Source organism: Juglans regia, chromosome 13 (assembly GCF_001411555.2).
Source record: "Juglans regia cultivar Chandler chromosome 13, Walnut 2.0, whole genome shotgun sequence".
In the NCBI taxonomy this organism is placed as follows: domain Eukaryota; kingdom Viridiplantae; phylum Streptophyta; class Magnoliopsida; order Fagales; family Juglandaceae; genus Juglans; species Juglans regia.
Genome location: NC_049913.1, coordinates 7,288,847 through 7,316,607, shown reverse-complemented (window position 1 = coordinate 7,316,607; position 27,761 = coordinate 7,288,847). Strand labels below are relative to the sequence as shown.

Sequence of the window (27,761 nt, the reverse complement as noted above, 5' to 3'; positions counted from 1 at the left end):
TCTCCAATTGCAATTAATAAAATGTGCGGTAATGCACATGTAGTTCATATTTTACACCGACGTCCAGGTATCGGTGGTAAGACAAATTCTTTGATCATCCAACAATTTCTTTAATTGTATCTTCTATTCGTTATACAATTTAATACAATCCATTTTTAAAGTAATTCAGGATGGCAAAGTAAATCGAGACTCTAAATCAGTCACGAACTCAACAAACCCTTCATGCTCCACTAGCCTAAAAGGTAATTCACACCTAATAAAAAATTTAGCGGTTGACACATTAAGTTTTTCTGCATCATACTTCACTATACCTTGTGGGCTACACACTCTTCCCTCTGCATCCCTCTTAACACTAGATTGACTTTTTCCAACTCCTTTAAGTCTAAGAGGGGAAGTTTCACATGCATTCTGGAGGTGATGCAGCATAGATGAAGTGTCATTCTTGTAGTGGCAACTGTATAGCTTAGCGCAATAATTGTACTGAGCTTTTGGGTTATCGTGGTCAATAGGTTGCACTTTAGTAAATTATTCACAAACCACCGATTGGTTACTAGGTGTTTTTTTTTATTTGGTAAAGGTGGAATGGAATGGGAAGTCTGTTGTGTATATGTGGATGAATGAGTTGGAAGACTCCCATGCTCCTCCATATCCACTGGAATAGACGATGAGTCACCACCAATCCCTTGAGTCGTACCAATATTACAACTCACAGAATTTTCTTCCATCTGTTATTGAGTAATAAAAAATACCAAACACAATATAATAAATAATCAAACACTAATATAATCTGGATTATTCTAACGATTAACACTCAACAGTCAACATAATGAACTCTAGTCTCAATAGGTTGCATGTACACAAAATATGAATCTATGTGAACAACTTCTGTTGGTAAGACAAACAAAGCAGGACAACTAATAAACACAATGCCCAGAAAATAAATATTTAAGCATCTTTTGTTTTTCAATTACTATTTACATGCATAAATCTCATCAATGTTGTGTCTCAGGCATCAAATCTTGCCCAGCCAACATTATTGTGATGGCTCCTCTCCAACTTTCCTTTCTAGTCATTTAGATATCATATCACTCAAAAGCTTCCAAAATATGCATGAAAGAACAGAATAGAAAGTAACATTTTAAAAATTTCTAGTCATCAAAGATTTCCTCTTCTTCTTCTTCTTCTTCTTCTTCTTGATAAAAAAAATAAAAAAAAATAAATAAAGTCCAAAGATTTCAACCCATTTTATTGATCCTTGGATTTGACAAAAAGCAGACTTAACCCACCAAAAAAAATCTCAACATTCCATATATGGTAGTGGCACCAGGCCCCTACTACCCAAATTGGTAATATGTGTCTAATACCATCAACATAAAACTTATTAGTCTTCAGATTGTTTTATGTCTCCCGTATGATTAACACAAAATGCCATGTAAAACAGACTAAAACAGAGGCTGTCTATTACATTGTTAAGCAAACTATTTTTAACTTCAGTATTTTGTTTTGAGCTTAAGTATTTGTTTAGGGTTCAAACTCAAGAAGAAGAAATAATCTAACTTAATATGCTTATTATTACAAACTTCCTTTTCTGGTTTTAGTTTTTCAATAAGGTAAATTGCACTTAAATATCTGAGTACATGAACATAATAGAACTTCTTACTTTTAATTTATTTTTCTTTAATGCCATATTGGAACTTTGATTCGGTATTGATGGTCCAAAGAATGATTAGGGTCCTTAATTTTATAAATCTAGTTAAATAACTTTGATTCGGTACAACTCAGTCCAATGAAAATGTTTTGGAGGTGCTTTTTATCAAGTTTTATGAAAATGGGTAGGTAGGAAATTGTGATTTAATACATTTTAATATTACATATATTTTTTTGTGAAGTTTAGATCCTTGCCAGAACTCTCTCTGACAAAGGAGACTTCAATTAGAGGTTTCAGTTATTCTTCATCAAGACCAAATTCGTTGCCTGACATTTCAATTTGTGCTTCATATCAAGGAGAACTTATTATGGTACAAGACAGAATGAACATTCTGTCTCTAGCTCTCCCTATCATTTTAGAAATTATATAAAAAATAAAAAATAAGTTGCTCCTTCTTATATTAATGGTTGACTGGTTCTATTTTTGAGAGATTCCAACAAAACAAAATTCCAGCGTTTGACCCTCCCTCATAGAGAATGAAAATGCAGCGAATCTTAACGCCTCGTTTGTTCTTACAGATAAGATAAGAATTAAGAAAAAAGTTAAAAAGTTAAAAAGTTGAATAAAATATTATTAGAATATATTTTTTTAATTTTATTCTTATTTTGAGAGTTGAAAAAATTGAATTGTTTATTTTATTTTGTGTAAGAATTTTAAAAAATTATAATAATTAAATGAGATGAGATGAATTAAAATTTTTTATGAAAACAAACGAAGTCAGTTATCTCATAAATTAATATAAGGAATGAATACGTATAAAATGAATGTACAAAGAGATGCCTAAAGAAGCGTGAAAGGTGTAAACTCTTTTTGCATATGCTAAGAAAGAAAGTGCCAAGTCTAGAAAAATCTTAGAAATAAAAAATTTACAAACTAATATGGTTTAATGCCTTGCATCATATTTGCTTTACAATAAAAAGACATTACAATCTAATATATCACATTAACAAGACAAGTAAATTATTATAATTTGTTTTGGCATTCGACATTTCTCTATGAATTAAGTAACTTCATGGTAAAGTTTTTAAATTTTAACCGTAATTCTTAATTCAGATTTTGTATAGAGAGAGTTCTCGGTCTCTCTCCTTAATTCATTGTATTTATTAAATTGTATGTTGAGGTTACAATACCTAAGTCGTTGAAACGAAAATCATGGCTTTAAGTTTTACGAACTTAACACTGAAGTTACCCTAAGAAAGTTAAAAGGTCAAACTCAAGTATCATCTTATCTTTATTGTTAAGAAAATAAGAATGATATGGAGTGTATGTAATTCAAAAACATTGTCTCAATTGTTTTCTTTTCTTTTATTCTGATTTTTTTTTTTTGATTCAGCGGTTTTTTAAAAGAATTCATTGGTTACAATTTTAGGGGCTTTTATCCGGAACAGGCATTTACATGAGTTTCAGGATAATTCACCTATAAATTTTCCTATTGAACGGATGAGAGAAGTCGAAGAATTATATGAAAAATATACTATCATTCAAAATAAAAAAAATAAAAAAAATCCTATTCAAAGGATTAGTAACTAGAGGAGACTATCCTTCACATTTCCATCAATGAGCAAGCTGAAAAATGGATCTGCGTTGTCCTCACCTTTAAAGCCAGGTACTGGCAGATCTTTCACATTACCCGTTAATGCTGGAGGATTTTTCACAGAGACGAATGCTACTTTTCTTGACCCGGATTTGAGTATCGAAGTGTTTGAACTTGGAGAGGGCTTTGAGGCTGTAAGCAAACTCACTTCCTGCAGTAGTTTCTTGCAAGGTGTGGCTGCAGTTCCTGAAACATCTCCAACTTCCCTACAATCTTCAACTGCCTTCCTATTGTCACTCTCCATGGGAGGGCTTGCGAGCAAATCAGTCCTCAGTGCCTTGACGTGAGATGGACCTTTTTCACCCATTTGATCTGAATCCACCTTCTTGGGAACAAGTTCATCGTCTACAAAAGAGACATTCAGGAGTTGCTAGAAAGTAAAAGCATCAAGACTCCTTAATAATGGTACACAGTTTACATGCATCATAATGTAGTCTATCATGCACATAGTAATGTACTTTTAATGTATCATAAATCCTGGGTATATGGGATTCCTTCGACGCTTGTACTCTACTCATCTTGACTCTGATAAATGAAGTCACTCTTTGGCAATAAATGTCATTAGAGTTCATCTTATGGGGATTGCTAGTCTTGGTCTCTGATTTAAAAGTATAAATCTAATGCAACAAATGAAAAACTATGCAAGCAAGCCACATTTCAGCTGATCAATAGCAGAAAAAGCCACCGTTTACTGATGACTTGCACAAAATAGGAAGCAATCTTAAAACTTATTACATCAGAATAAGAAAAGCATAAGGTGTAAAGAAACATGTGAATGAATAAGGGATATTCTTGCTCCATAAGCAGTAAGATGTAGGGAAAATGTAATTACAACCGAAGCTGGCTTTTAAAGAAAAGAAAGAAAGAAGAAAAAGTGAATGATCAAGCGGAGGGGGGGATCAGAAGAAAACACGAGATATGCTTACCTCCAAGAAAAGACTCGACATTTAGATACTTTACAGCTGATGCTCCCAAAGATGCATCTTCTATAAGATCCTCATCTGGGCTTCCAGTATTGCTCTTACACATCCTCTCAAGTAATACAAACTTATCTGATTTCCATACACACTCTAAGGTAACAACTTCCTCATTGGTAGGATAAAACTCCCTGAAGACCTGAACGGGTCATAGCAGGACAAGAAAAAGTAACTTATAAAAACTTTTATAAGTAAAAAGGCGTTAAAAAGAGAAATTGACCAAAGGAATTAAGAGGTGTGGACCAACCTCAATTCCTTCCTGGTTTATCTTCACAGATTGCTTCTTCTGGGAGATAGAATAAACCATGTTGAATATTGAAACTACATCATGTAGTATCTGTACAAGGAACATAAATAGAAGTTTAATTGGAAGACTAGCTTAGTTGCATACTGATAGCAGGCAGCTCCAATACAAATATAAGAATTAAGAGGTCAAGACTCCACAATGCTAACCCATCAATATAAGCGTTTATACACTTATTCCTAAAGGACAGTCACAAGGAGACTACTATCTTTTCTGCAGATTGCTAACGTTTATGCCCAAAATAATAAATACTTTTTGTTAGTCGGGCAGGTGAGATTGTTGCCTGAAACCAAAGCTAGTTCAATTTATTTCAATTTCTAAATGCTGCCAGTAAATAACCTCTGTAACCATGCCATACATCTATAACTTTATTCTTCTCATATAATATCCAAATTTACTAATAAAAAAATCCAAATTTCATCCTCCAGGAATATGGTTATTCAAGATGGGATTGTTACATAGATAAACAGGATCAACGAGTTGACATGCCTAAAACTAACTAAAAATTTAAAAGTGCAAAGGTCGACTCTCAAAAAGTTCAAGAACAAGACCCGAAACATACGTACTTGCTGAACCAAAACTCGAAGGCGTGCGAGCAGAGCCAACATAGTCATAGAAAATCCCATGAAAAAGGATCGAGCAAGCAAGATAGATATCTCACTGCGGAGTGGTCAAGGATGAAAATGATACTTTTTTTGCTTGTTTGGAAAAAAAGAAAAGAAAAGATGTATCACATGAAGCAAGTTCCGAAAATCTATTTAAAAAAAAGCTTGAAAAACTATTCTTGCATTAACTGGCAAATAATCTGTTGGCAAGTTTTAAAGCCACAGAGTACACCAACATAACAACAGCACAAGAAAAGGTGGTAAAATATAAGAAATGTAAATATTTCTCTTTTGCGATAATTATAAGAAAGGGAAATTTTGTGTTTGTGTAGATGCTTGATAACAGAAAATAAGGAGTCATAGGAGTTGAAGTACAGCCAAAAGCTCTAACATGTATATGAAAAAAGGACAACTTTCAAAAACAAATATTCGATCTTATAAACAATATGGACAAGTAACTCTTTAACCAATAAATAGGATACGCAGCTGCCATCAATATTGGCTCAACAATCTGCATGAAAAACAAGGCACATATGATTACAAAATTCAAGAAATCCACACAAAACTGCTCCTTGATGAAGAAAAAACATCTGGATGAAATCTCTACTTCAGTAGCTTAAATACGAGAGAGAGAGAGATGTCCATGTTTAGTCAAAACAACCTTGGAATAGAAAAGGCAGCAGCGAGAACAAGTAATAACTTCAGTGACCAAGGTGGGCAAAGAAGATGGGAAGCATAAGAGAAAAGCATGACCGTACCAGTGAGAGTAGTCGTGCAGCTCCCAGAAGTCGTTCCATGAAATTATGTTTTCCACCATCACATTTTCTCCTCTTTAAACTGGGACAAAATGAATCAATAAGTAGAAACTAACCACATAGCCCATATAAAGATGAGGTTATCTCATAAATATTGGGAAATGAGGTCATGCATGACATATCTAGATAGAAAGAGTCAAAGCTCATCTTTTTTATTCCCAAAACTGATTTTAAGATGCCATAATAAACTAAAAAGGCAATTACAGTTCAGACGGTAGAGAAGGTACTTTGATCCAATTACAATACTAACAAATTGGATTAATTTTGTTCATTCCAGTTTATATAATAGCATGGGGATAGGAAGGTAGATGGTAGGCCAAGGAGTAGGCAAAACAATATAGGACAAGTGCATTTAAGATTTTTAAACCTAATCTACATCCAACAGATTTTATCTCTACATGGTAAAACCCGATCCTATGCATCCATGCCTTAGACCTCCATCTCTAAAGCATCCCTCTTCTTTTAAAATGGAAAGTGTCCAACTTTCGTCCCTCTATTGAAACCCGTTAATAAAAGTACAGAAGTCATCATGACTACTCTAAATGTGTGATCGGTGACTCAACCCTTTTTGTCACCTGATAATGCTCTCTTATATGCAGACAAATCCATTATGTTTAATTGTTTGCAATCTAAGATATGTATTGTGTTTCTCATCCATGAACTATCGTGCTTATCCTTACCAGAGCCAACATTCATACATGCTCATCAAAATCCGTATGAGCATTTATGGACATTTTCTTACCAAGTTGTACCAAATTCAAAAGGAACTCCCAAATACATTTTTTTTATAAGTAGGAACTCCCAAATACATGATGCTGATTTAGTTTCAGTAAACTACAAATACCATTCCCTACTATGAAAGGCATTAAAAAACTATGGTTTAGCATAAGCATAAACAAACTAAGGCTTAGCGGAAAGCCTTAGTTTTTTTACAACAATCCCAATTCTAAGGTGAAGACAACCATAATATACAGTTACATATACATGCATTGTGTTTCACAGGAAATAAACACTAATCAAAGTATTTGCAAGCTCATGATACTCATGATACAACCCACCTATTAATTAGAGGTTTAATATAAGATAACGAAAATTTTACCTTTCTAAAAGGTGCAGCTTTTGTTTAGGTCTCTTTCCAGTGATAACCAAAAAGCAAGAATCTACTAACTCCTCCAATTTAGTTGATTTCAGCAGCCTTAGATCCCTCCTAACCTAACATCACAAAAGAAGTAAGGAAAAGTGCCCAAATCAATAAGAATTCCATAACAAGTAGAATCCAGTGCCCTATTTGGCTGCTAAAGTAGGGAAAAAAAACTCATTGTATGCTACCCAACTAAATCTCACCGGCGAACTTGGCCAATTTAAAGCTATTTGGCAAACTTGAAGTGAGATTTTTGCATATTTAGCACATACTAGTAACAAATCCCTTCTCTTTTTTAATATTTTCATCAGCAGAAACCGAAAAAGGGTAAGCATCTTTAAAGGAAAGAATAAGAACCTTCAAAATATACTGGAAATACGAGCAACGGCGATGCTGGTTCTTGTTCTTGTACGCCATTCTTTCAAGAATGCCACACTCTGTTTGGAGTTGACCAAGCATGGATGTTAACCTCTCCTTGAGAGTATCAATTTCTGAACCCATGGAGTCTCCTGTACATCTAGGTTGCTTAAGCAGCCTAAGACTTTCCTGGAGAAAAACAAAACATAAATAATTTACTTAAAGATATACAAATGAAAATGATTAACCTCCCTAACATAAAATTAATTATATGCAGAAAAAAGGAAATGAAAGACAGTCACCACGATCTTGGTAAAGATCCAACAGTATATTTCCGTTGTTTGAAATCATTCAAAGGAGAAACAGCAACGTTGAAAAACTAAGCAATGACAATTTCTAGCCCTAAAAGGTTTTAAAACAGAAAAATCGTAAGAAATAACAGGCGTTTAAGCTTTAGACTGTAGAGACCAGAGTGGCATGCTTTTTTTTGTCTGATCTTAACATGTATCTGATATGCTAGGTAGATTCGTAAATCCTAATCACTGCTTTTAAATTCAATAGCAAGGATATTTTGCCAAAGCAACTGACTTATTGCTTTAAAATTCAATCAGAGAAAATTTAGAGATAATAGTGTTTTTATTTTTATTTTTTATTGTGCAATGTAAATACGAGGTACGAAATGATCCAAATCAGGAACTTAACTACGAAATCCTTCATTTCCAAAATTATATTGATAAAAATTAACATGGTAATTTACCAACTTAATAATTTGCTGATAACTAAGCTAACTTAATTCATTCACACGTATTTATATGCAGTTGGAAATTTTATTAAAACATCCGATACTTTTTCAGTCATGAATGTTTTTCAAACAATTCAAAGTCAAACGAATCATGAAACCAAATTGATAATTCATAAATAATGAGGTGTATGGTTTAGGACCAACATTTTCTTTTAATGAGGTCTTTTAGTGCACTGTTCCCTTTTATTTCATGGGGTATATTGTTTCTTATGGATCATTTATGAGCTTTTCTTCTTGAGCTTGGGTAACCTATGCATAAAACGGGCTATTTCCGTAAAGGTTTGTGTATAGACCTTCACATAAAGGTTTATGCACAAACAAATAGAGTTTTTTTCCTTCTTTTTTCTCTTTTTATGCAGACCATTAGAACTGCATTGGGTGATTGTGGTGAAACTTAGATGGTTGTATGTGCTGTTATGCTCGGACAATTAAACATTGTAATGCAGTAATGTTTGTTTCAATATGCAGGTGTTGTCTTTTTATGACCAAGCTGTTATACTTGAAGTACTTTTGGACCAAAACTAGCTAATCCAAGAGTAAGACCATTTTTGCTTGCTATCTTATTTGATCATTCAATGGTAACCTTTGTTTGTTTTTCTCACTTTCTGTGTCTTTCATTTGTGATATTTTGATTTATTAATAATCCTTTTGATAGTATGTGTGTTTAAGGTGTTGTGCCGAGGAAACATTCATAGGTGAATTTATAGGTGAATTTATAGGTGAATTATCCTGAAACTCATATAAATTGCCTGTTCCGGATAAAAGCCCCTAAAATTGTAATTTTTGAATTACATACACTCCATATCATTCTTATTTTCTTAACAATAAAGATAAGATGATACTTGAGTTTGACCTTTTAGGGTAACTTCAGTGTGAAGTTCGTAAAACTTAACATACAATTTAATAAATACAATGAATTTGCTGATAACTAAGCTAACTTAATTCATTCACAGGTATTTATATGCAGTTGGAAATTTTATTAAAACATCCAATGCTTTTTCAGTCATGAATGTTTTTCAAACAATTCAAAGTCAAACGAATCATGAAACCAAACAGATAATTCATAAATAATGAGGTGTATGGTTTAGGACCAACATTTTCTTTTAATGAGGTCTTTTAGTGCACTGTTCCCTTTTATTTCATGGGGTATATTGTTTCTTATGGATCATTTATGAGCTTTTCTTCTTGAGCTTGGGTAACCTATGCATAAAACGGGCTATTTCCGTAAAGGTTTGTGTATAGACCTTCACATAAAGGTTTATGCACAAACAAATAGAGTTTTTTTCCTTCTTTTTTCTCTTTTGATGCAGACCATTAGAACTGCATTGGGTGATTGTGGTGAAACTTAGATGGTTGTATGTGCTGTTATGCTCGGACAATTAAACATTGTAATGCAGTAATGTTTGTTTCAATATGCAGGTGTTGTCTTTTTATGACCAAGCTGTTATACTTGAAGTACTTTTGGACCAAAACTAGCTAATCCAAGAGTAAGACCATTTTTGCTTGCTATCTTATTTGATCATTCAATGGTAACCTTTGTTTGTTTTTCTCACTTTCTGTGTCTTTCATTTGTGATATTTTGATTTATTAATAATCCTTTTGATAGTATGTGTGTTTAAGGTGTTGTGCCGAGGAAACATTCATAGGTGAATTTATAGGTGAATTTATAGGTGAATTATCCTGAAACTCATATAAATTGCCTGTTCCGGATAAAAGCCCCTAAAATTGTAATTTTTGAATTACATACACTCCATATCATTCTTATTTTCTTAACAATAAAGATAAGATGATACTTGAGTTTGACCTTTTAGGGTAACTTCAGTGTGAAGTTCGTAAAACTTAACATACAATTTAATAAATACAATGAATTTGCTGATAACTAAGCTAACTTAATTCATTCACAGGTATTTATATGCAGTTGGAAATTTTATTAAAACATCCAATGCTTTTTCAGTCATGAATGTTTTTCAAACAATTCAAAGTCAAACGAATCATGAAACCAAACAGATAATTCATAAATAATGAGGTGTATGGTTTAGGACCAACATTTTCTTTTAATGAGGTCTTTTAGTGCACTGTTCCCTTTTATTTCATGGGATATATTGTTTCTTATGGATCATTTATGAGCTTTTCTTCTTGAGCTTGGGTAACCTATGCATAAAACGGGCTATTTCCGTAAAGAACACCACATTACAAAACATCTCACTTGACTTTCTAATAGTGTACTTTTTACAAACAATTGTCCTACAGTTCCAAATAGAACGACAATCAGACTTGGCTATTTCATAAAGAACACCACATTACAAACAGTCAAACACTATGAAAATTCCGTAATATATTCTTAAATTCCTCGATCTCTCTTATTGGGAACCCTTAGCAGTTATATAAGTTGTAATGCTTCTAATGAATGGATTTTCTTGACAGTATGATCTCAACTTTCGAATTTACAACTAGTTTTGCTTTGCTTTGGAGATACCAAACTACGTTAGGTAGTCTCGTCTCCACGTACCATGTTGTCTGCTCCATTACCAAACGGAGGGGTCTAGATTGCCAACATGAGGCAACACTGGCCATTGAATTTTATAAACAGGAGATGTCCTGTTGCAAATTAAACTTCAGAAATGTAAAGCCCAACAAAAGTGCAAACCTACTCTCCCGATATAATAAATAAAATTAACCTTGTTCAAAACCTCATTTATAAAAAAAGAGAGGCAACAAAACAATGCAACAGAATCATAGTTACAAGCAAGTTAGAACAACCAAACCCAACAAATAAAATCAAGTTGGATATTCCCCTAACAATTAAAACCAAACCCAGTACTCTACCCAGTACAAGCAAGCAAGACGCACAGAATCATAGTTACACAGAGAGAGAGAGAGAGAGTACCCAAACAAGTGAACAATGCCCTAGAGGGAAAGGCCGACGGTGACCGAGATGCAGCGACCGAGATGCGGCGAGGACGAGCGGCGGACGGTTATGGGGTCACGGCTCACGGCGTCACGGGCTCAAGGGGGGTTTCTGTGTTTGGTTTTCGCAGCGTAACGAGAGAGCGAGCGAGAGAGACGCGGGGGGTGGAGATGAATATAACCGGTATCAAAACGGCTTTTTAAAAATAAAAAAAAATCCGGGTACCGGGTTTCAAACCCGGTTTCTGGGTTCCGGACCGGGCCGGGAAAAAATCCGGCCCGGATGAACAGTCCTAGTCCTAGGTATAACTTTCATTTTCACACCCACCAGAGAAAAATAAACACGTCGCCAGCTTATACAGATTACAATAAGTACAGATCCAAGTAAACTCTTCTCTCTTTTCCCTCTTTCCTCTTCTCCCCCTATAACCTTTTTCCTCCCGTAACCCTTCTTCTCCCCCGAAACCCTCTTCCTCACGTCTTCGATACAGATGAGTATAATGCAACTCTGATACAGATGCGAGGCACCTGATAGATATCACTTGCCTGAGCTAGTCTAAACCTCAATAATTCTTTCAAAAGCTCGTGTGGTGAAACAAAACAGAACGAGATGGACAGGTTGGAATAAAATCTTGAATCAATTAGTGTGAGCCACCTTTTTCAAGCTTCTCAATTTCTCCTTGGTGTCTGCTTTCTCCCTCCTGGCGTTCTCTTTCAGCATCTCCCCCTTCTTCAATTTGGTCAAGATCATCAAACTCTGCTTGCTGCCATCGCCTTCGCAACTGTATCTCGTAGCTTAGATATTAGTCCACCACCAACCTTATACTCTGCATCGCCAATAAAAAATAATCATTGGTATCGCGTAAAGCATGTTGCCTTCCTATCCTTTTCAGAGTCGTTGGGGCACACTGCAAGCAAAACGAGTTGCTAGAACCTAACTGATCCATATATGTATAAGGATGAGTTAAGAACAAAGTTATTAGATTATTTTTGCTTAATCGAGGGTTTGAGTTCTGTTAAAATGCAGCTTAAATTCTGCTGAAGATACACATTGAGAAATTTTCTTTAGAAACTGGATCACTTTTAATAATGTTTTTTTATAAGAACAATTAATTTTCATAAATTTACGTGTGTAAGATAATAAACTTATACTGTATCAGGTACTTCTGACTTTAATCTAAATGGTTAGTTTCCTACCACCAATACTTTTAGCAGCATCTTTTAGGCTCCATGCAAAGTGTTGCTGGAGAACAAGGCAAGCTGATAGTCTTCTCAATCTTGGTCCTCCTCTCGCCTGATTTTCTACCACATGATGAGCTATGCCCGCGTGAAGAATAAGAATCTCCATCACCATCAACACTACCTTTGGATCTAGAACATTGCTGAAGTTGCCCAAATTCTGAAAAGACCTGCCCATTGCGTGAAACTACCCCCTGAGTGTCAGCCGGGGGGTTATCACCTTGAATTCTTCATTAAGTTCTTCCTTTTGATACTCCAAGGAGATGGACACGCCTTTGCCTTTCTGCTGGGCCTCTATCATATAGGCAATCCGCGCTGACTCTTGCTGAGAGGTCTCTTTCAGAGAAGATCATGATTTCTGAACTTCTTCTTTCTTATTTCTAACATCTGAAGCAACTACCATTACCTTAACTGGGTATATGATTTCTTCCTCATCAAGTGGTTCTTTGTCAATGACAGCATGTAAACTCCGGCAAGCCTATTGAAGTACGAAGGATAAGGAGTTGAGCATCTGCTTTTGTTCTTCTGGGTCTTGGAAATTCTTTGGCAACATATTCACCTTTTCTAATTTTCCACCCTCAGTTATAAAAGATAGGAACTTCAGTAGGAATATTAACAACATATATAAAAATATATGACGAATCAAACGTCACAGTTGGTTCACAATACCATTAGGGCGTGCTCTAGTGTATGGCAGGTAAAGAAAGTTTATAAGATTTGAAGGGTAGGATCACTTTTCAAAGCAAGTAATGATTTTCTGCAGATCAACTGCTAACTATTAACCATGCTCGCAAATTAGGAAGAAATGGAACTTTTGACTGCTCTTTTGAGAGAAACAGGTTGGTATAAAATAGAGAGAATTGGTGGAAATAGGCAATCAACATTCTCAATACCAAAGAGAACGATAAGTTTAATGATTAGAGATGGGAAGGGAATAACTTATTTTATTCTCGGTAGAGAAACTGAAAGTTGAATGACGTTCCCAGAACTTCCATACAGAGGATCTGGCCAAAACTTCACACAATCGCTATCAATAATCATTTTGGGCATATAAAAGAGAGTTTCTTTTCAAGCCATGGAGAAATGAAGTAGATTGTATTAGTCATAATGCAAAAATGTGTTCAACGGTGAATGGTGACTCCATTCTTTTGCCATGTTGAATTCAGTTTTTAATGGGAAGACTGATCTAAAGTAGGTGGTACTAAAAAAAAATCGAGTTGCTGAGTTCATTAAAAATGAGCTACCGAGATCAATGAGTACAACCCTTTTTTTTTTTCTCCGAGACATAAATAATATAACAAGTTCTTTAACTGGTCCTTAAAATCTGAAATCATAAATAATGGTAAAACGTGGATTAATGGGAAGCCACTAAAGCGTAAAAGGTAGCAAATGATCCTGTGTTCTTAATTTCTCATTACAACACTTGTAAGAGATTGATGGATGGGTTCAATGTTTCATATACACGTTGCAAAGACAAAAAAATTTAAGTAGAGAGGAAAGGCATAAAGAATGGAGACAAACATATAATTATACATTTTGATTGTCAAAATGGTTTCAATGCCCCTCAATGGAGGTTTCCTTCTCATTAAATGGCCAAGAAACCCCTTAATTACAGCCTACAAATAATCAGTTAATAAGGTAATGATTTAAGGAAATTGTACAGCAGCCTAGTACCTAACAAAATGATATCCTATACATATATACATTGACTGCCATATATACATGACTGTCATATATACATCGTTGACATCCCCCCTCAAATTGATGTTGGTAGATCAAAAAGCATCAATTTGTCAATCATGAATTGGCGGCGATGGCGAGATAGAGCCTTGGTAAAGACATCAGCAGTCTGGTGTTCGGTGGAAATGTGAGGAAGTGTAATCGCAAGTTGATCAAGTGCTTCACAAATGGAATGACAATCTACTTCAATGTGCTTGGTGCACTCATGAAATACTGAATTGGCAGCAATCTGAATAACACTTGTGTTATCCGCATGAAGAGGAGTAGGAGTAAGCTGCGAGATACCAAGTTCTCCTAACAAACCCCGAAGCCACACAATCTCTGAACATGCTAACAACACAGCACGATACTCAAATTTGGTAGAAGACTTCAAGACGCAATCTTGCTTCTTACTCTTTCAAGCAATAAGAGCATCACCAAGGAACATGCACCAACCAGTAACTGAACAGCGAGTATCCACATAATCGGCCCAATTAGCATCACTATAACCCATTAACTGTATGAAGTTCCCAGTAGAAAATAATAACCCTTTAATAGACGTACCCTTGAGATATCGAAGAATCCGTCGTACTGCTGCTAAATGAGAGTGACGAGGAGCCTACATAAACTTACTGACCTACTGTATAGCAAATGAAATATTTGATTGAGTAATTGTCAAATAATTCAAACTCCATACTAGCTGTTGATACAAGGATGGATCAGATAATAGTTCATCCTCCTCTTTACAAATCTTCAAATTGACCTCCAGAAGTGTAAGTACTAAGTTCCCAGACTGAAGACCAGCCAAGGTGAGAATCTCTTAGGTATACTTGTGCTGATGCAAAAGCATACCACTGGGACAAGAATGCACCTCAAGACTAAGAAAATACCGAAGTGGGCCAAGATCTTTCATATGACAGGTAGTTTTGAGATGTTGCTCTAATTGCTCAATCAACTGAGGATTAGACCCTGTGATAATAATATCATCCACATATACTAAAAGTGCAACAAGTCCAATGGCAGTCCTCTTAAGAAAGAGAGAAGAATCAAACCGACTCTAAGTAAAATAAAAATCAAGAAGAGTGGCACGAAACTTCTCAAACCATGCACGCGGTGCTTGCTTTAATCCATACAGAGACCGCTTCAACCAAAAAACCTCAGAAGAGGAGTGAGTGAACATACAAGGATGAGTCATATATATTTCTTCCTTCAAATCCCCATGTAAGAATGTATTTTTCACGTTCATCTACTGAAAAGACCATCCTTTAGAAGCAGCGATAGACATAATAGTTTGTACAGTAGTCATCTAGGCCACGGGTTTAAAGGTCTCCTCATAATCAAGGCCATACTCCTAACAATTCCCAAGAGCCACCAATCAAGCTTTATACCTCTCTATAGTGCCATTAGGTCGTAGCTTGATGGTATATGTAGTCGACCGAGAGAGAGAATGAATTCGTATTTTCATTTACATTCAACATCCTATACATACTACATACAAATGACCATTGTATACTCATGAACTATACTAATTACAACCATGTCCTCTAACACTCCCCCTCAAGCTGGGGCATATATATCATATAAACCTAGCTTGGAACAAATAAACTTTAACCGACTACAACACAATGGTTTGGTAAACATATCTGCAAGTTGATCAGCAGACTTCACAAAGGGTGTAGAAATGTCACCACTTAGTATCTTATCCCGAATGAAGTGACAATCAATCTCAATGTGTTTAGTCCTCTCATGGAATACAGGATTAGATGCAATATGCACTGCAGCTTGGTTATCACAAAATAACTGAAGAGGGACAGGAGCTGGAAACCCAATCTCTTGAAGAAAGTGTTGCAACCATGTTAGCTCACTAGTAGTGTGAGCCATTGCTCTGTATTCGGCTTCTGCACTAGACCGAGCTACTACTGTTTGCTTCTTACTCTTCCATGTAACCAAGTTACCTCCTACAAAGGTACAATATCCAGTAGTCGATCTTCTATCTGAAGGAGATCCAGCCCAATCAGCATCTGAAAAAGCTTCAATTCTAAGGTGTCCATTTGGTCTATACAATAGTCCAAGGCCAGGAGCTCGCTTAAGATAACGAAGAATATGGATTACAGCATCCCAATGTGAGACCCTGGGCGCTTGTAGAAATTGACTCACTACACTCACTGCATAAGAGATATCAGGTCTAGTGATAGTAAGATAATTCAATTTTCCAACAAGTCTTTGATACCGACCCAGATCTCCAAACAACTCACCTTCATCTTTCAAGAGTTTACGATTTAGGTCCATAGGAGTGTCAATAGGTCGTGCACCTAACATGCCAGTTTCTTCCAGAAGATCAAGTACATATTTTCTTTGAGATAGGTTAATACCTTTTTTAGATCTACCGACTTCAATTCCAAGAAAGTACCTAAGTTTGCCCAAGTCTTTTGTCTGAAACTGATCATGTAAAAATTGTTTCAGCCTAGCAATTCCAGCTGAGTCACTCCCAGTAATTACAATGTCATCAACATATACAACCAACAAAATATGACCTGCATCACTGTGTAGGTGAAAGACCGAGTGGTCTGTTTGGCATCTATGAAGACCAAATGCTAATACAGCATCAGAGAACCTCCCAAACCATGCTCGAGGAGATTGTTTCAAACCATATAATGCCTTTTTTAATTTGCACACAGTACCTCGATACTCCCCCTGAGCAACAAACCCAGGTGGTTGCTCCATATACACTTCCTCATTTAAGTCGCCATGGAGGAATGCATTTTTAACATCCAACTGAAATAAGGGCCAATCCAAGTTAGCAGCAAGAGAGATCAATACCCGAATAGAAGAAATTTTGGCAACTGGGGAAAAAGTCTCATCATAATCAATGCCATAAGTTTGAGTGTAACCCTTAGCAACCAAGCGGGCTTTCAGACGTTCAACAGACCCATCAGAATGAAATTTGATTGTATATACCCATCTACAACCAACAAGGTGTTTACCAGGTGGTAGAGGAACAAGATCCCATGTCCCATTATGGTGAAGAGCATTCATTTCATTTTTCATAGCTGTCCTCCATTCCGAATCAGATAAAGCATCATGAACTGTCTTAGGAACAGAAAGTTTTGAAAGTTGAGAAGTAAAGCATGAAAAAGATGGAGATAAGGCATGACAAGAGACATATTTGGCAATCGGATGTTGAGTAACACAAGAACGAGTACCTTTTCGGAGAGCAATAGGTGGAGAGTCTGAAGCAGTAGGTAACTCAGGATCTGAAGATAGAGACAAGATTGGTGGAGGCATGGGAGCCGGGGGCCGCACACGACGCGAGTACACCTGTAAAGGAACAAGGGAAGGAATAGAGGAGGATTGGGTAAAAGTGGGTGAGTGTGCAGGAGAAAGGGTAAGAGTAGGTAATGGTAGAGGATCACACTCAACAACTGAAGATGTTGTCGAGAAATAGGGTATGGACTCAAAAAAGGTGACATCAGCACTAGTAAAGTAACGTCTAAGAGTAGGACTATAGCAGCGATATCCTTTTTGAGTCCGAGAATAACCAACAAAGAAACACTTGGTAGCACGTGGATCAAGCTTATCAAAGCCTGGGCCAAGGTTATGAACATAGCAAACACACCCAAAGATTTTGGGAGGGAGAGAAAAAGGTGGAGACAAAGGGAACAAGATGGAGAATGGGGAGGAACCATCGAGGACTGACGAAGGCATACGATTAATAAGGTGACACGCAGTAAGAACACCATCACTCCAAAAACGTTTAGGAACATGCATGTGCAATAAAAGTGCTCTGGTTACATCTAACAAATGTCGATTTTTGCGTTCAGCCACCCCATTCTGTTGGGGTGTATAAGCGCATGAAGTTTGATGAACAATTCCTTTATTACTTAAGTAAGTATCAAAGGCACTAGATTTGTATTCTTTAGCATTGTCAGAACGCAAAACTTGAACTTTTTGTCTAAATTGAGTTTTAATTTCTTTCCGAAAGACTTTGAATATGGAAAGAAGTTCAGATCGTGCCTTCATTAAAAACAACCATGTCATACGAGAATAGTCATCAACAAATGTAACAAAATACTGAAACTTGTTTGATACAATGTTGATTGGTCCCCATATATCAGAGTGAACCAATTCAAAAGAACTAGATGCTCGATTATCAACTCGAGGTACAAAAGACACACGATGGTGTTTGCTAAGCTGACATGCTTCACAAGGAAAGGAAGATGCATTTTCAAGATTCCTAACTTGACGTTTCAAAAGAGTAAGAGATGGGTGTCCAAGGCGACAATGCCATTCAAAAGCAGATGATGAGGATGTGAGGGCTCGAGTGGGTGACTGTTTGACATCAAGGTAATACAGACCACCAGCTTCATGCCCCGTACCAATCTTCTTCCCCGTCTTGAGATCCTGAAAGATACATACAGAGGGATAAAATGTCACAGAACATTGAAGAGTTTGAGTAATTTGACTAATGGACAACAAACTAAAGGGAAAACTAGGAGCATATAGAACAGATGACAAGGATATAGAATCGGTGAGCTTAGTGGATCCAATGCCTGTAACTTTAGCAAGAGAACCATTAGCAAGAGTAACACTCTTTGGAGATGTCAAAGTATCTAACTTAGATAAGGAATAAGACAAACCGGTCAAATGTTCATTAGCTCCTGAATCGATGATCCATGGATCTTGAGTAGATGAGACAAGACAGGCAGACGCTGTACCTGAATGGGCATGAGTAGCTATGGAAGATGAAGTCGCTCGTGTGCGAGCCAAAAACTGATCATACTCATCCTTCGATATGCTAATCATCTCTGGAGTCGGGTCGGAACTCGTTGACGGTGATGTAGCATTTTGGCAAATAGCTTGATTAACGGATCCAGATGGTCTACCATGGAGATCCCAACAATAGTCCACCGAGTGGTTAGTGCGACCACAATGAGTGCACTTACGAGATTCACGACCTCGAGTGCGATTACCTCTGGTATCACGCCCCCCACGTGCACCTCTACCACTCCGGCCTCCACGCCCACCGGGAGCAACATAGGAGGCAGCTAAAGCGGATCTCTCATTACTCTGATCTGAAGAAAACTGAGATCCTTGTCCAGATAATGTGGCTCGCTGAAGTCGAGAGAACACATCAGGAAATGGAGGAAGTTGTGGACTTGCCAAAATTTGAGAACGCACTGACTCATACTCAGGTTTTAATCCAACAAGGAACCGAACAACATTAAAATCTTCCCGTTGTTTTAGCATACTTGAAACATCAGAAGTGATAGGTTGATACATTCTGAGTTCTTCACATATGCTTATCACTTGAGAATAATATTCTTCTAGGCCCAAAGCACCCTGTTCCAACCCAAAGAATTGCTGACACAACTCATAAATACGGGTTATGTTCCCAGCACCTGAATACATCTGTTTGAGATGCTTCCACACCTCTTGAGCAGTGTCAAAATGTATTAAGCTGGTGCAAATATTAGGCTCAATACTGGTCAACATTAGGGACAGTATTTGAGCATCTTCTTGCTCCCATTGAGCAAATGTAGAACTAGCTGAGTTAGGCATTGGATCAATCAAGTGAGTACGACAAAGACCCTTGCCTTTCAAAAACACTTCAACAGATTTTGACCACAACATATAGTTTTTTCCATTTAACTTCACCGAAGTCATAGGCATACTAATGTTTGGTGCAAGAGACATTGACTCAAATTTAGTTGTCATGGAGAAAAGTATCACAACAATTCAACTTGGAGTCAAGAATACACAACATATGAAATATGGATGAAAAATTGGGATTAAAAACCCAAATTTCGGATCTGTATTGGTCAAAACAAGCCTGTACCGGCCGAAACAAGCAAGTATCGGTTCAAAATCGGCCTGTTTCGGGTCTGAACCGGCCTGTATCGGGTCTGAACCGCTCTGTTTCGGGTATATACCGGGTTGTTTCGGCCTGTATCGGGTGCGTTTCGGGTATCTCCGGAACCGGCTTAAAAACTAACCCTAAACTGGAATAGCTTATCCCGAATGAGGATAACTTATCCTAAACAGGAATAAGTTTACCGTATACATGTTACCAAACATACGTTATACTGGATAGAAATAAGACCTTACTCCGGATTAGGGGCAAACGTAGTCGAGGACAGGATAGTAGAGACCTGCCACCAACCACTCGGAGACGTCGACGTCGCCGGCGATAAACAGGGATTCCGGCAGCCAATGACGACGGGAGACACACCGGTGTGCACAGAAAACGCCGGCGATCTTGATTCTGGTGTCCAGTACCGGAGACGGCACCTGAGGTCACCGGAAAAACTTGAAACAGATACCAGCCACCAACGACAACGACGTCGCCGGCGATAACCACCACAGACAACGACGGTGATACCACTGCGCCGTCGCACAACCACCACTAACTCCGTCGCACAACCACAAGCACCACTAGCTCCGTCGCACAACCACCACTAACTGACTACACTTTGCTCTGATACCATGTAGTCGACCGAGAGAGAGAATGAATTCGTATTTTCATTTACATTCAACATCCTATACATACTACATACAAATGACCATTGTATACTCATGAACTATACTAATTACAACCATGTCCTCTAACAGTATATATCTATTTGCATCCAATGAGTTTTACTCTATCAGGACAGGGGACGATATCCCAGGTGTGGTTGTCCTGAAGAGCTTGAAGTTTTTCTTGCATAACTTGCCGCCATCAAGCTTGAGTAGAAGCCTAAAAGTAAGATTTGGGCACAGAGGTAGTTCAAGAGTAGCCTGATGAGCAGTATGTGAGAACCCATACCTATCCGGGGGACATGAAACTCGAGAGGACCATTGAGGTTTAGGTGGGATGAGATCAGACGCTTGTTCAGTGTTAGGAAGGGGCAGTGGAGACTGTGGGTGACATCTTTGGTACACAACCCCAAGCTTAAAGAGTTCAAGAGGACAAAACATATCATCAAAAATAGGAAGCTGAACACAAGCAGAATCATTAAGAACACAAGACTAGAAGAAATATTGGTTTTCAAAGAAAACCACATTTCAAGAGATACGGAGTTTGTTAGCATCTGCATCATAACACGCAAACCCTTTATATGCTAACCTATACCTGAGGAAGACACACCAAACAGCCTGAGCAGTAAGCTTGTGACGTTCGATAGATGACAAGTGAACAAAACAAACAGCCAAATATATGAAGAGAATAATATTCAAGAGCAACACCAAACAAACGAGAATACAGAGAGTCAAATTGTAAACTTTGAGAGTGTAGAAGATTAATTGAATAAACAACTGTAGATAAGTCTTCTACCCAAAACCTAGGAGGCACAGAAGATTCAATCAACAAAGTACAAACAACATCTAAAAGATGATGATTCATACACTCAACGACCCCATTCTGTTAGGGAGTGTAAGGAAAAGATCTTTGGGAGACAATACCCTTGGTTTTGAGATAATTTTGAAACTCATTGGACATGTATTCCCCCCAAAGTCAAAGCATAGTATCTTAATACAAACAAAAAATTGGGTCTCAACAAAAGCAACAAAAGCCTAAAAAGTGGAGAACACATCAGTTTAGATCGAATGAAATATCTCCAAGTGAAACGACTATATTCATCAATGAAGATCACGAAATACTTGTACTGAGCATGAGAAATTACAAGACTCACATCCCATACATCAGTATGAATAATTTTAAAACATGTGGAAGCCTGACTACCTTGTAAAGGAAAATGTAAAGATTTACTCTTACCAGGTTTACAAGAACTACAATCAGAAGTCATATTAGAAAATGAATCTTTATTCCCCAAATAACCATATTTCATAAGATGAGTCAAAATAATAGAATTGGGATGCCCCAATTTCTTGTGCCAGACATTACTATCATTAGCAACAACAGTACAAGCAAAGGAATCAAAATTATGAATGAAAAACTGTAAAGGAAATAAACGTCCCACTTTAGGCCTTTTCACGATCACTTTTCCCAACGCTTGATCCTGCACACAACAACCATTACGAGTAAAGTGAATTTCACAATTATTATTTACCAACTGTCCAACAAAAATTAAATTCGTAGATAATTCTGGTGATTCAAATACATTGTTGAAAGAAGATCCCAACTTTCCAATTACAATGATAGGAAGAGTACTACCATTGGCTATTTGAATATGCTGGTCACCCTTATACTTACGAACATCATGTAAAGCATTTGTACTGCCAGTCATATGATTGGAAGCCACAGAGTCAACCAACTAAGGAGAGATGAGTAGATTCTCTTACCTTGAAGGCCAAAGGTAGAGAAAGCGGAGACAATCATCTGTTGGACCATCTCAGGTGTAAGAGTAAATGAAGAATCGAGTGTAGGTTGCTGTCTTGGAGTAGGAACAGAGGGGACAACAGCTAAATTGGATTGGATAGCAGTGTGAAATGCTTGACCTTGTCTATTATGAGGTCGCACGCGATAGTCTTTAATGATATGCCCTTCCTTTTTGCAGTAATTGCATAATTTCTTAATGCAATGCTTTGCAATATGCCCGAACTCCTTGCCACTGTAGCACTCTATGTATGTCTTGAATCTTCCTCTCCATTGAGTAGCATATGCCACATTAACCATCTCAGTAGTCACAGTGTCTTGAGTTAGGCCAAGTTGAGTGGCAAGACATTGTTATTCTCGTAATAATTCCCCCAAGCACACATCCAAGGGAAGAACATGATTACAGTTTATCAAACTAGTCCGCGCAGTCTCAAATTCTGGTCTTAGCTTCATCACAAATTGGTCTCTTTGACTCTCAGCATGGACAACTTGCAGCCTTGCTAAGGCTTCCTTTGGAACTTTAGAATAAACTATCCTAGAATATTCACTCCACAGATTAAGAAATCCAGCATAGAATTGTCCAATAGAAAGATTACCTTGTCTGTAGTTGGCAATTTCTAACTCTATTTGAAACTTCCGAGCAGTGTTGTCTACATGATAAACTCGCCTGAAATAATCCCACATCTCCTTAGAAGTAGTGAACAAACGAAGATTGTTGACCATATGTGGTTCAACAAAACTTAATAGCTAGGAAACAATCTTGGCATCCTTGCTGGCCCATGAACTAAGTTTTTTGGAATTAGTAAGAGCCGTAGAAGACCCATCCAAATGACCCCATGGTTCCTTCCTTTTTACAAACATCCTAAACTGAAATTCCCAACTTGCATAATTCTTTTCATTAAAGCGAACATTTGAGTTTTCGCCTGACATGACTACCACAGAAAACTCTGATCACCAAAAATACCAACACCAAAAGGCGTCGATAGCTCAAGAGTACCAAAAAATGCCAACCACCAAGAACAGAAACTTCTGACAGCACTAGAAAACACCAACAACCAAGGCAGAAACTTTCGACAACACTAGAAACGCCGTCAAAGGGAAAGCACCTCAGAAACCAGAACAGAGAAGACCAACTAGGTTAGTGCCCTAAACCAAGAATGAGTCTCACAAGAGAAACCCAACCAAAAAAAAAAAAAATCAATAGCCCGAATCACCCATAAATACCAAGGATTGACTTTAGATTGAGGGCTCTAATACGATGTCAAAATGGTTTCAATGGCCCTCAATGGAGGGTTTCCTTTTCATTAAATAGCCAAGAAACCCCTTAATTACAACCTACAAATAATCAGTAAATAAGGTAATGATCTAAGTAAGTAAACTGTACAGTAGCCTAGTGCCTAACAAGATGATATCCCATACATATATACATTGACTGTCATGTATACATCGTTGACATTGATTTCAATTGGAAAAGAAGACGCATAAAATGGAACAGACCTCTTCTCTTCATCTGGACACCATTTCAGTTCAATGTTGTTTCCTACCTCGTCCTTCTAATATTGAATCATTTAGTGGGGCTGGGCTGAGATCATTTCTAGTCGAAGTGGTTTCCTTAAAGTTAATGTAATATTTTGTTACTAAGATAAGATCAATGTTGATCTAGCAGTGCCAGCTAAAACTTGGGGACTTTCAATGTAAATAGTACATGATCACTTGTTCTAACTAGAAAACCGTCCAAAGTTATGTTTTAGGTAAGTATTGGGAGAATTGGATAAGTCTTGGAAAATAAGATGAGGTTAGTAGTGTCGCTTCTGACCCATGAGGAGAAGTGCCTTCTGAATCTGTTCATAGATTATTGTTCACAGATGCAGTGTAAACATTTAGCTATTTCTTCTAAAATGATTTCCACTGCAGTGAAGAAAGTTACAGATTATGTATTTCATGAATATGCATGATATGGTGACTTCCCCCTGCCAATCTCCGAAGAATATGAACAGTCCTTTTTAGATAGGTGATGCTTGCTTTAAGTTCCACCCAGCTCGCTCTTACAAACAGTGAAAAATAATTCTATCCCAAAGTTCCCATTTTTCAAATATGTTTCATGTTTGTGCTCATTCATGATTCTTCAATATCGATAAGGATGTCATACGTGATACGAGATTCAATTCCGAACCAGGTAAAAGTGCTGGGGCCTATATGAAGTAATGAATGTTCTGGTGTTTGTTATCTTAAGAAAATAATAACGAATTGACTTGCGTTTTCATTTTCTACTTTTATAAATTCTTTCATCTCAATTTTGTTTTACCCCCGGTTCACAATCAGTAATCAGAATAGTCTACCACCATTGATTCGACATTTTACAATCACAAATCAGTACTTCGTCTGAAATATGTGGCCTGCAAACTCCACCACCAGTTTCAAAATAGAACCTAACCACAAAACCTTTATTAACAACTTTTTCACCAAAAGTCAAGGCCTCAATATTAAACTAATCAAACAGTTGCACTACATTCAGATGGCTTCTAATTCAACATACTTCAGATGGAGAGCTGCACGGCAATATGAGACCTCACAAATCGAACCATCATATGACTCACTAGAGATCCATAAGGTCGAACTGCTAGTTGCATATCACTGTCCCCCCCAGTGGACCTGAATACCAAACCAAAGAAAAGCTATTGTCTGCAAAAAGCTTGTAACTCAAAATCTATCAGATGGATCAGTAGCCGCAATCCAATGTCAAAACAGGACCTTACTACTTGGTGGACTGCGACGCTAAAATTGAAGCTCAATATCCAAGAGATGGATCGAATAGCAGCAGTTGAAACTCAAAACCCAGGAGATCTTCATACCCAACTATCATATTCAGTCAGGACCCAGCTGTTGAACTATATCCACACAATTACAACTCCATTATACTGGGAGTGGAACTTACAATACCCAAAACATAGAGTGAACATAGAGGTTAAGGACCCTGTTGATTAAATTACTGATGACAAGGTTGTGGACAATCCCCCATGATCGAGCAAAGGCCAACGAAATCCTAACATAGGTGCAGCGACAAGACATGTTCAAAGCCATCTTGCTAAAAAACAGAAATGTAACTTACGCAAGGACCAGTAAATGTTTCAAACACATGCCCAATCAAAGTACAAGAAAAACAAAAATACGTGCCATAAGCTAGAAAGATTCACCCACATCAATCTAATAACCTCTGTAAATTTATTGTAAAGAAATTTATTTCCATATGTTGTCTATATATGAAACAAATAATGTCTGTCTCCCAGTTGTGGAGCCAAAACAAACAACACCCTTTCTCCGTCAAGTCAAACACCATCAATGTTACAGAATACTAGATTACAATATAGATCAGTTTAGCAAGTAACCTAATTGACAAAAGAACCTAACTTTTATAGTCCCAACCTTAAATCCAAAGTCAATTCTGAAGAAAAATTAGAAGAGGAGGAGCCATCTTCCACTGGGGCAGGCATATTCAAGTCCAGCCCAAAACCCTCCTTTGTTCCACAATGGCTGAGCCCTTGATGGCTTAGCATTGATGGGTCATCCCCTTTCTCCCAGTGGCACCTCTTATGCCCACCCAAAGCTTGCCCACTAGAAAACACCCTCAAACAAATACTGCATTTATGCCCTGATCCCAAAACCATCAACACCTTGTCCTCCACGCTATCCCTCTCATCAGCACCGCTGTGATCCTCAACCTGATCACCATCACTCCTCGTTATAGCGAAGCACCCTTTCACATTCTTGTGGCTGGCCCTGTGCCCTCCTAAAGCCTGGTGCGACCCAAACACCTTCTTACAACTCGAACACTCAAACCTGAAACTCGCCTCCTCAGCCGCCTCCTCTCGAAATAAACCTTCTGAATCTGGAATCTCTTGATGATAACTGTCAGCAACACTCTTGCTCTTACCCTCATTCTCATTGCCCCCATTGGCCATCATCAACAAACACGCTGCAACTTCGTGATCCTCTTGACTCATCATCACCAGACCATCGAAACTACTAAGCGCTAGCGCTACGGGTCTGCGCAGATTCGGCGGGGGATTAATCCCACGCCACTGTCGTTCCGGGTGGCACCGCATGTGCCCGAACAAGGCCTTCCACGACCAGAACTTCTTGCCGCACTCGCTGCAGGGCCGCGTGATCTTGGGAGCACTTGGGTCTGGTTTCTTCGCGTGTTTCGGCTTCGAAACCACGCCGCTCGAACTCAGCTCCATCATTCCATCGATCCTAATCGGTTTCGAACGCTTCTTGCGGCGAGCTTTCTCTTCGTGAAGAGACGGAGAAGAGGGTAAGCAGAGATCGGAGCCAGTGGTGGTGGTCGTCATAGAGATTGGTTAAGAAACTGAAAAAAGGATAGGGGAAAAAAAAAGCTTTCAAGTGTTTGAAGTGTTGTATATGTAGGGGTGCTGGCGGTTACTATAGTCCGTGAGGGAGAGGGAGAGGAAGAATCGCTTCCAATCGGGCAGTTATTTTCAGTTGGGGATTGTTTGGGGTTGGGGGTGGTTATTTGGGTGTCAATTACTGGGATACCCCTGTGGGAGTATATTGCTGTTTGGAAGGTTCGAAACAAGTACGGGTGAAATAGTAAATCGATAACGCTTCGTTGGAGGTAAAGGAAGTTCAAAGTCTGTACGGTCCTTTTGGGATCAGGAGCGAGAAAAGGAAAAAAAAAATCTGCCAATATCGCAAGCATTAGAAATATTTACATTATGAATAATGATAGTAAGACCTCTTCTACTACCCTTCTATTATTTTTTTTATTTTTTTTAAATTTTTTTTTTTACTTAATAGTTCAGAAAGAGACTATTAATAAAATTATATATTTTTTAAATTTTTTCTTAATGATTAAATATATTAAAAAAATACTTAAAAAATAAATAAATACATTAAAAATAGTAAAGTGGTGGTAAAATGGTTGTAACTTGTAAGTCTATCATTACTCTTACATTATTTGCAAATGCGGCTCACTTTCTTTAAAAAATAGTAGTCTATCATTAAAAATAGGTTTTTTCATGTAGATTTTAATTTGTCCTTCTTTATTCTCTAAAACTATATAAATCGAGTAACGGTAGGTACAAGTCCCAAATGTACAAACATTATACAAGTCTTTTATAAAAATGTGAGCCCTATCAAGAAAAAGTAAATTTTTCTTACTTTTTCATAGTATGGTCTATTTTTTTATAAAGAGTATGCGCGAGACTTATACATTTATGACTTATATATATCATTTCTCGTATAATCATTTCTCTAGAAAT

At 37.4% G+C, this 27,761-nt stretch overlaps 2 protein-coding genes across 2 annotated transcripts; both read right to left on the bottom strand.

The window, feature by feature from the left end:
• Positions 1–3,149: 3,149 nt before the first annotated feature.
• LOC108997280 lies at positions 3,150–10,832 on the bottom strand. The gene is made up of 9 exons (XM_018973477.2): positions 10,813–10,832; positions 7,502–7,690; positions 7,103–7,215; positions 5,947–6,025; positions 5,671–5,699; positions 5,150–5,243; positions 4,527–4,616; positions 4,229–4,418; positions 3,150–3,647 (listed from the first exon to the last, which is right to left on the bottom strand). Exons 1-9 carry the CDS (start codon positions 10,813–10,815, stop codon positions 3,235–3,237), a joined length of 1,200 nt encoding a protein of 399 aa, XP_018829022.1. The 5' UTR covers positions 10,816–10,832; the 3' UTR covers positions 3,150–3,234.
• A 15,060-nt stretch (positions 10,833–25,892) lies between these two features.
• LOC108997351 (zinc finger protein ZAT3-like) lies at positions 25,893–26,831 on the bottom strand. The gene has a single exon (XM_018973564.2). It carries the CDS (start codon positions 26,829–26,831, stop codon positions 25,893–25,895), a length of 939 nt encoding a protein of 312 aa, XP_018829109.1.
• Between the last annotated feature and the right edge of the window lie 930 nt (positions 26,832–27,761).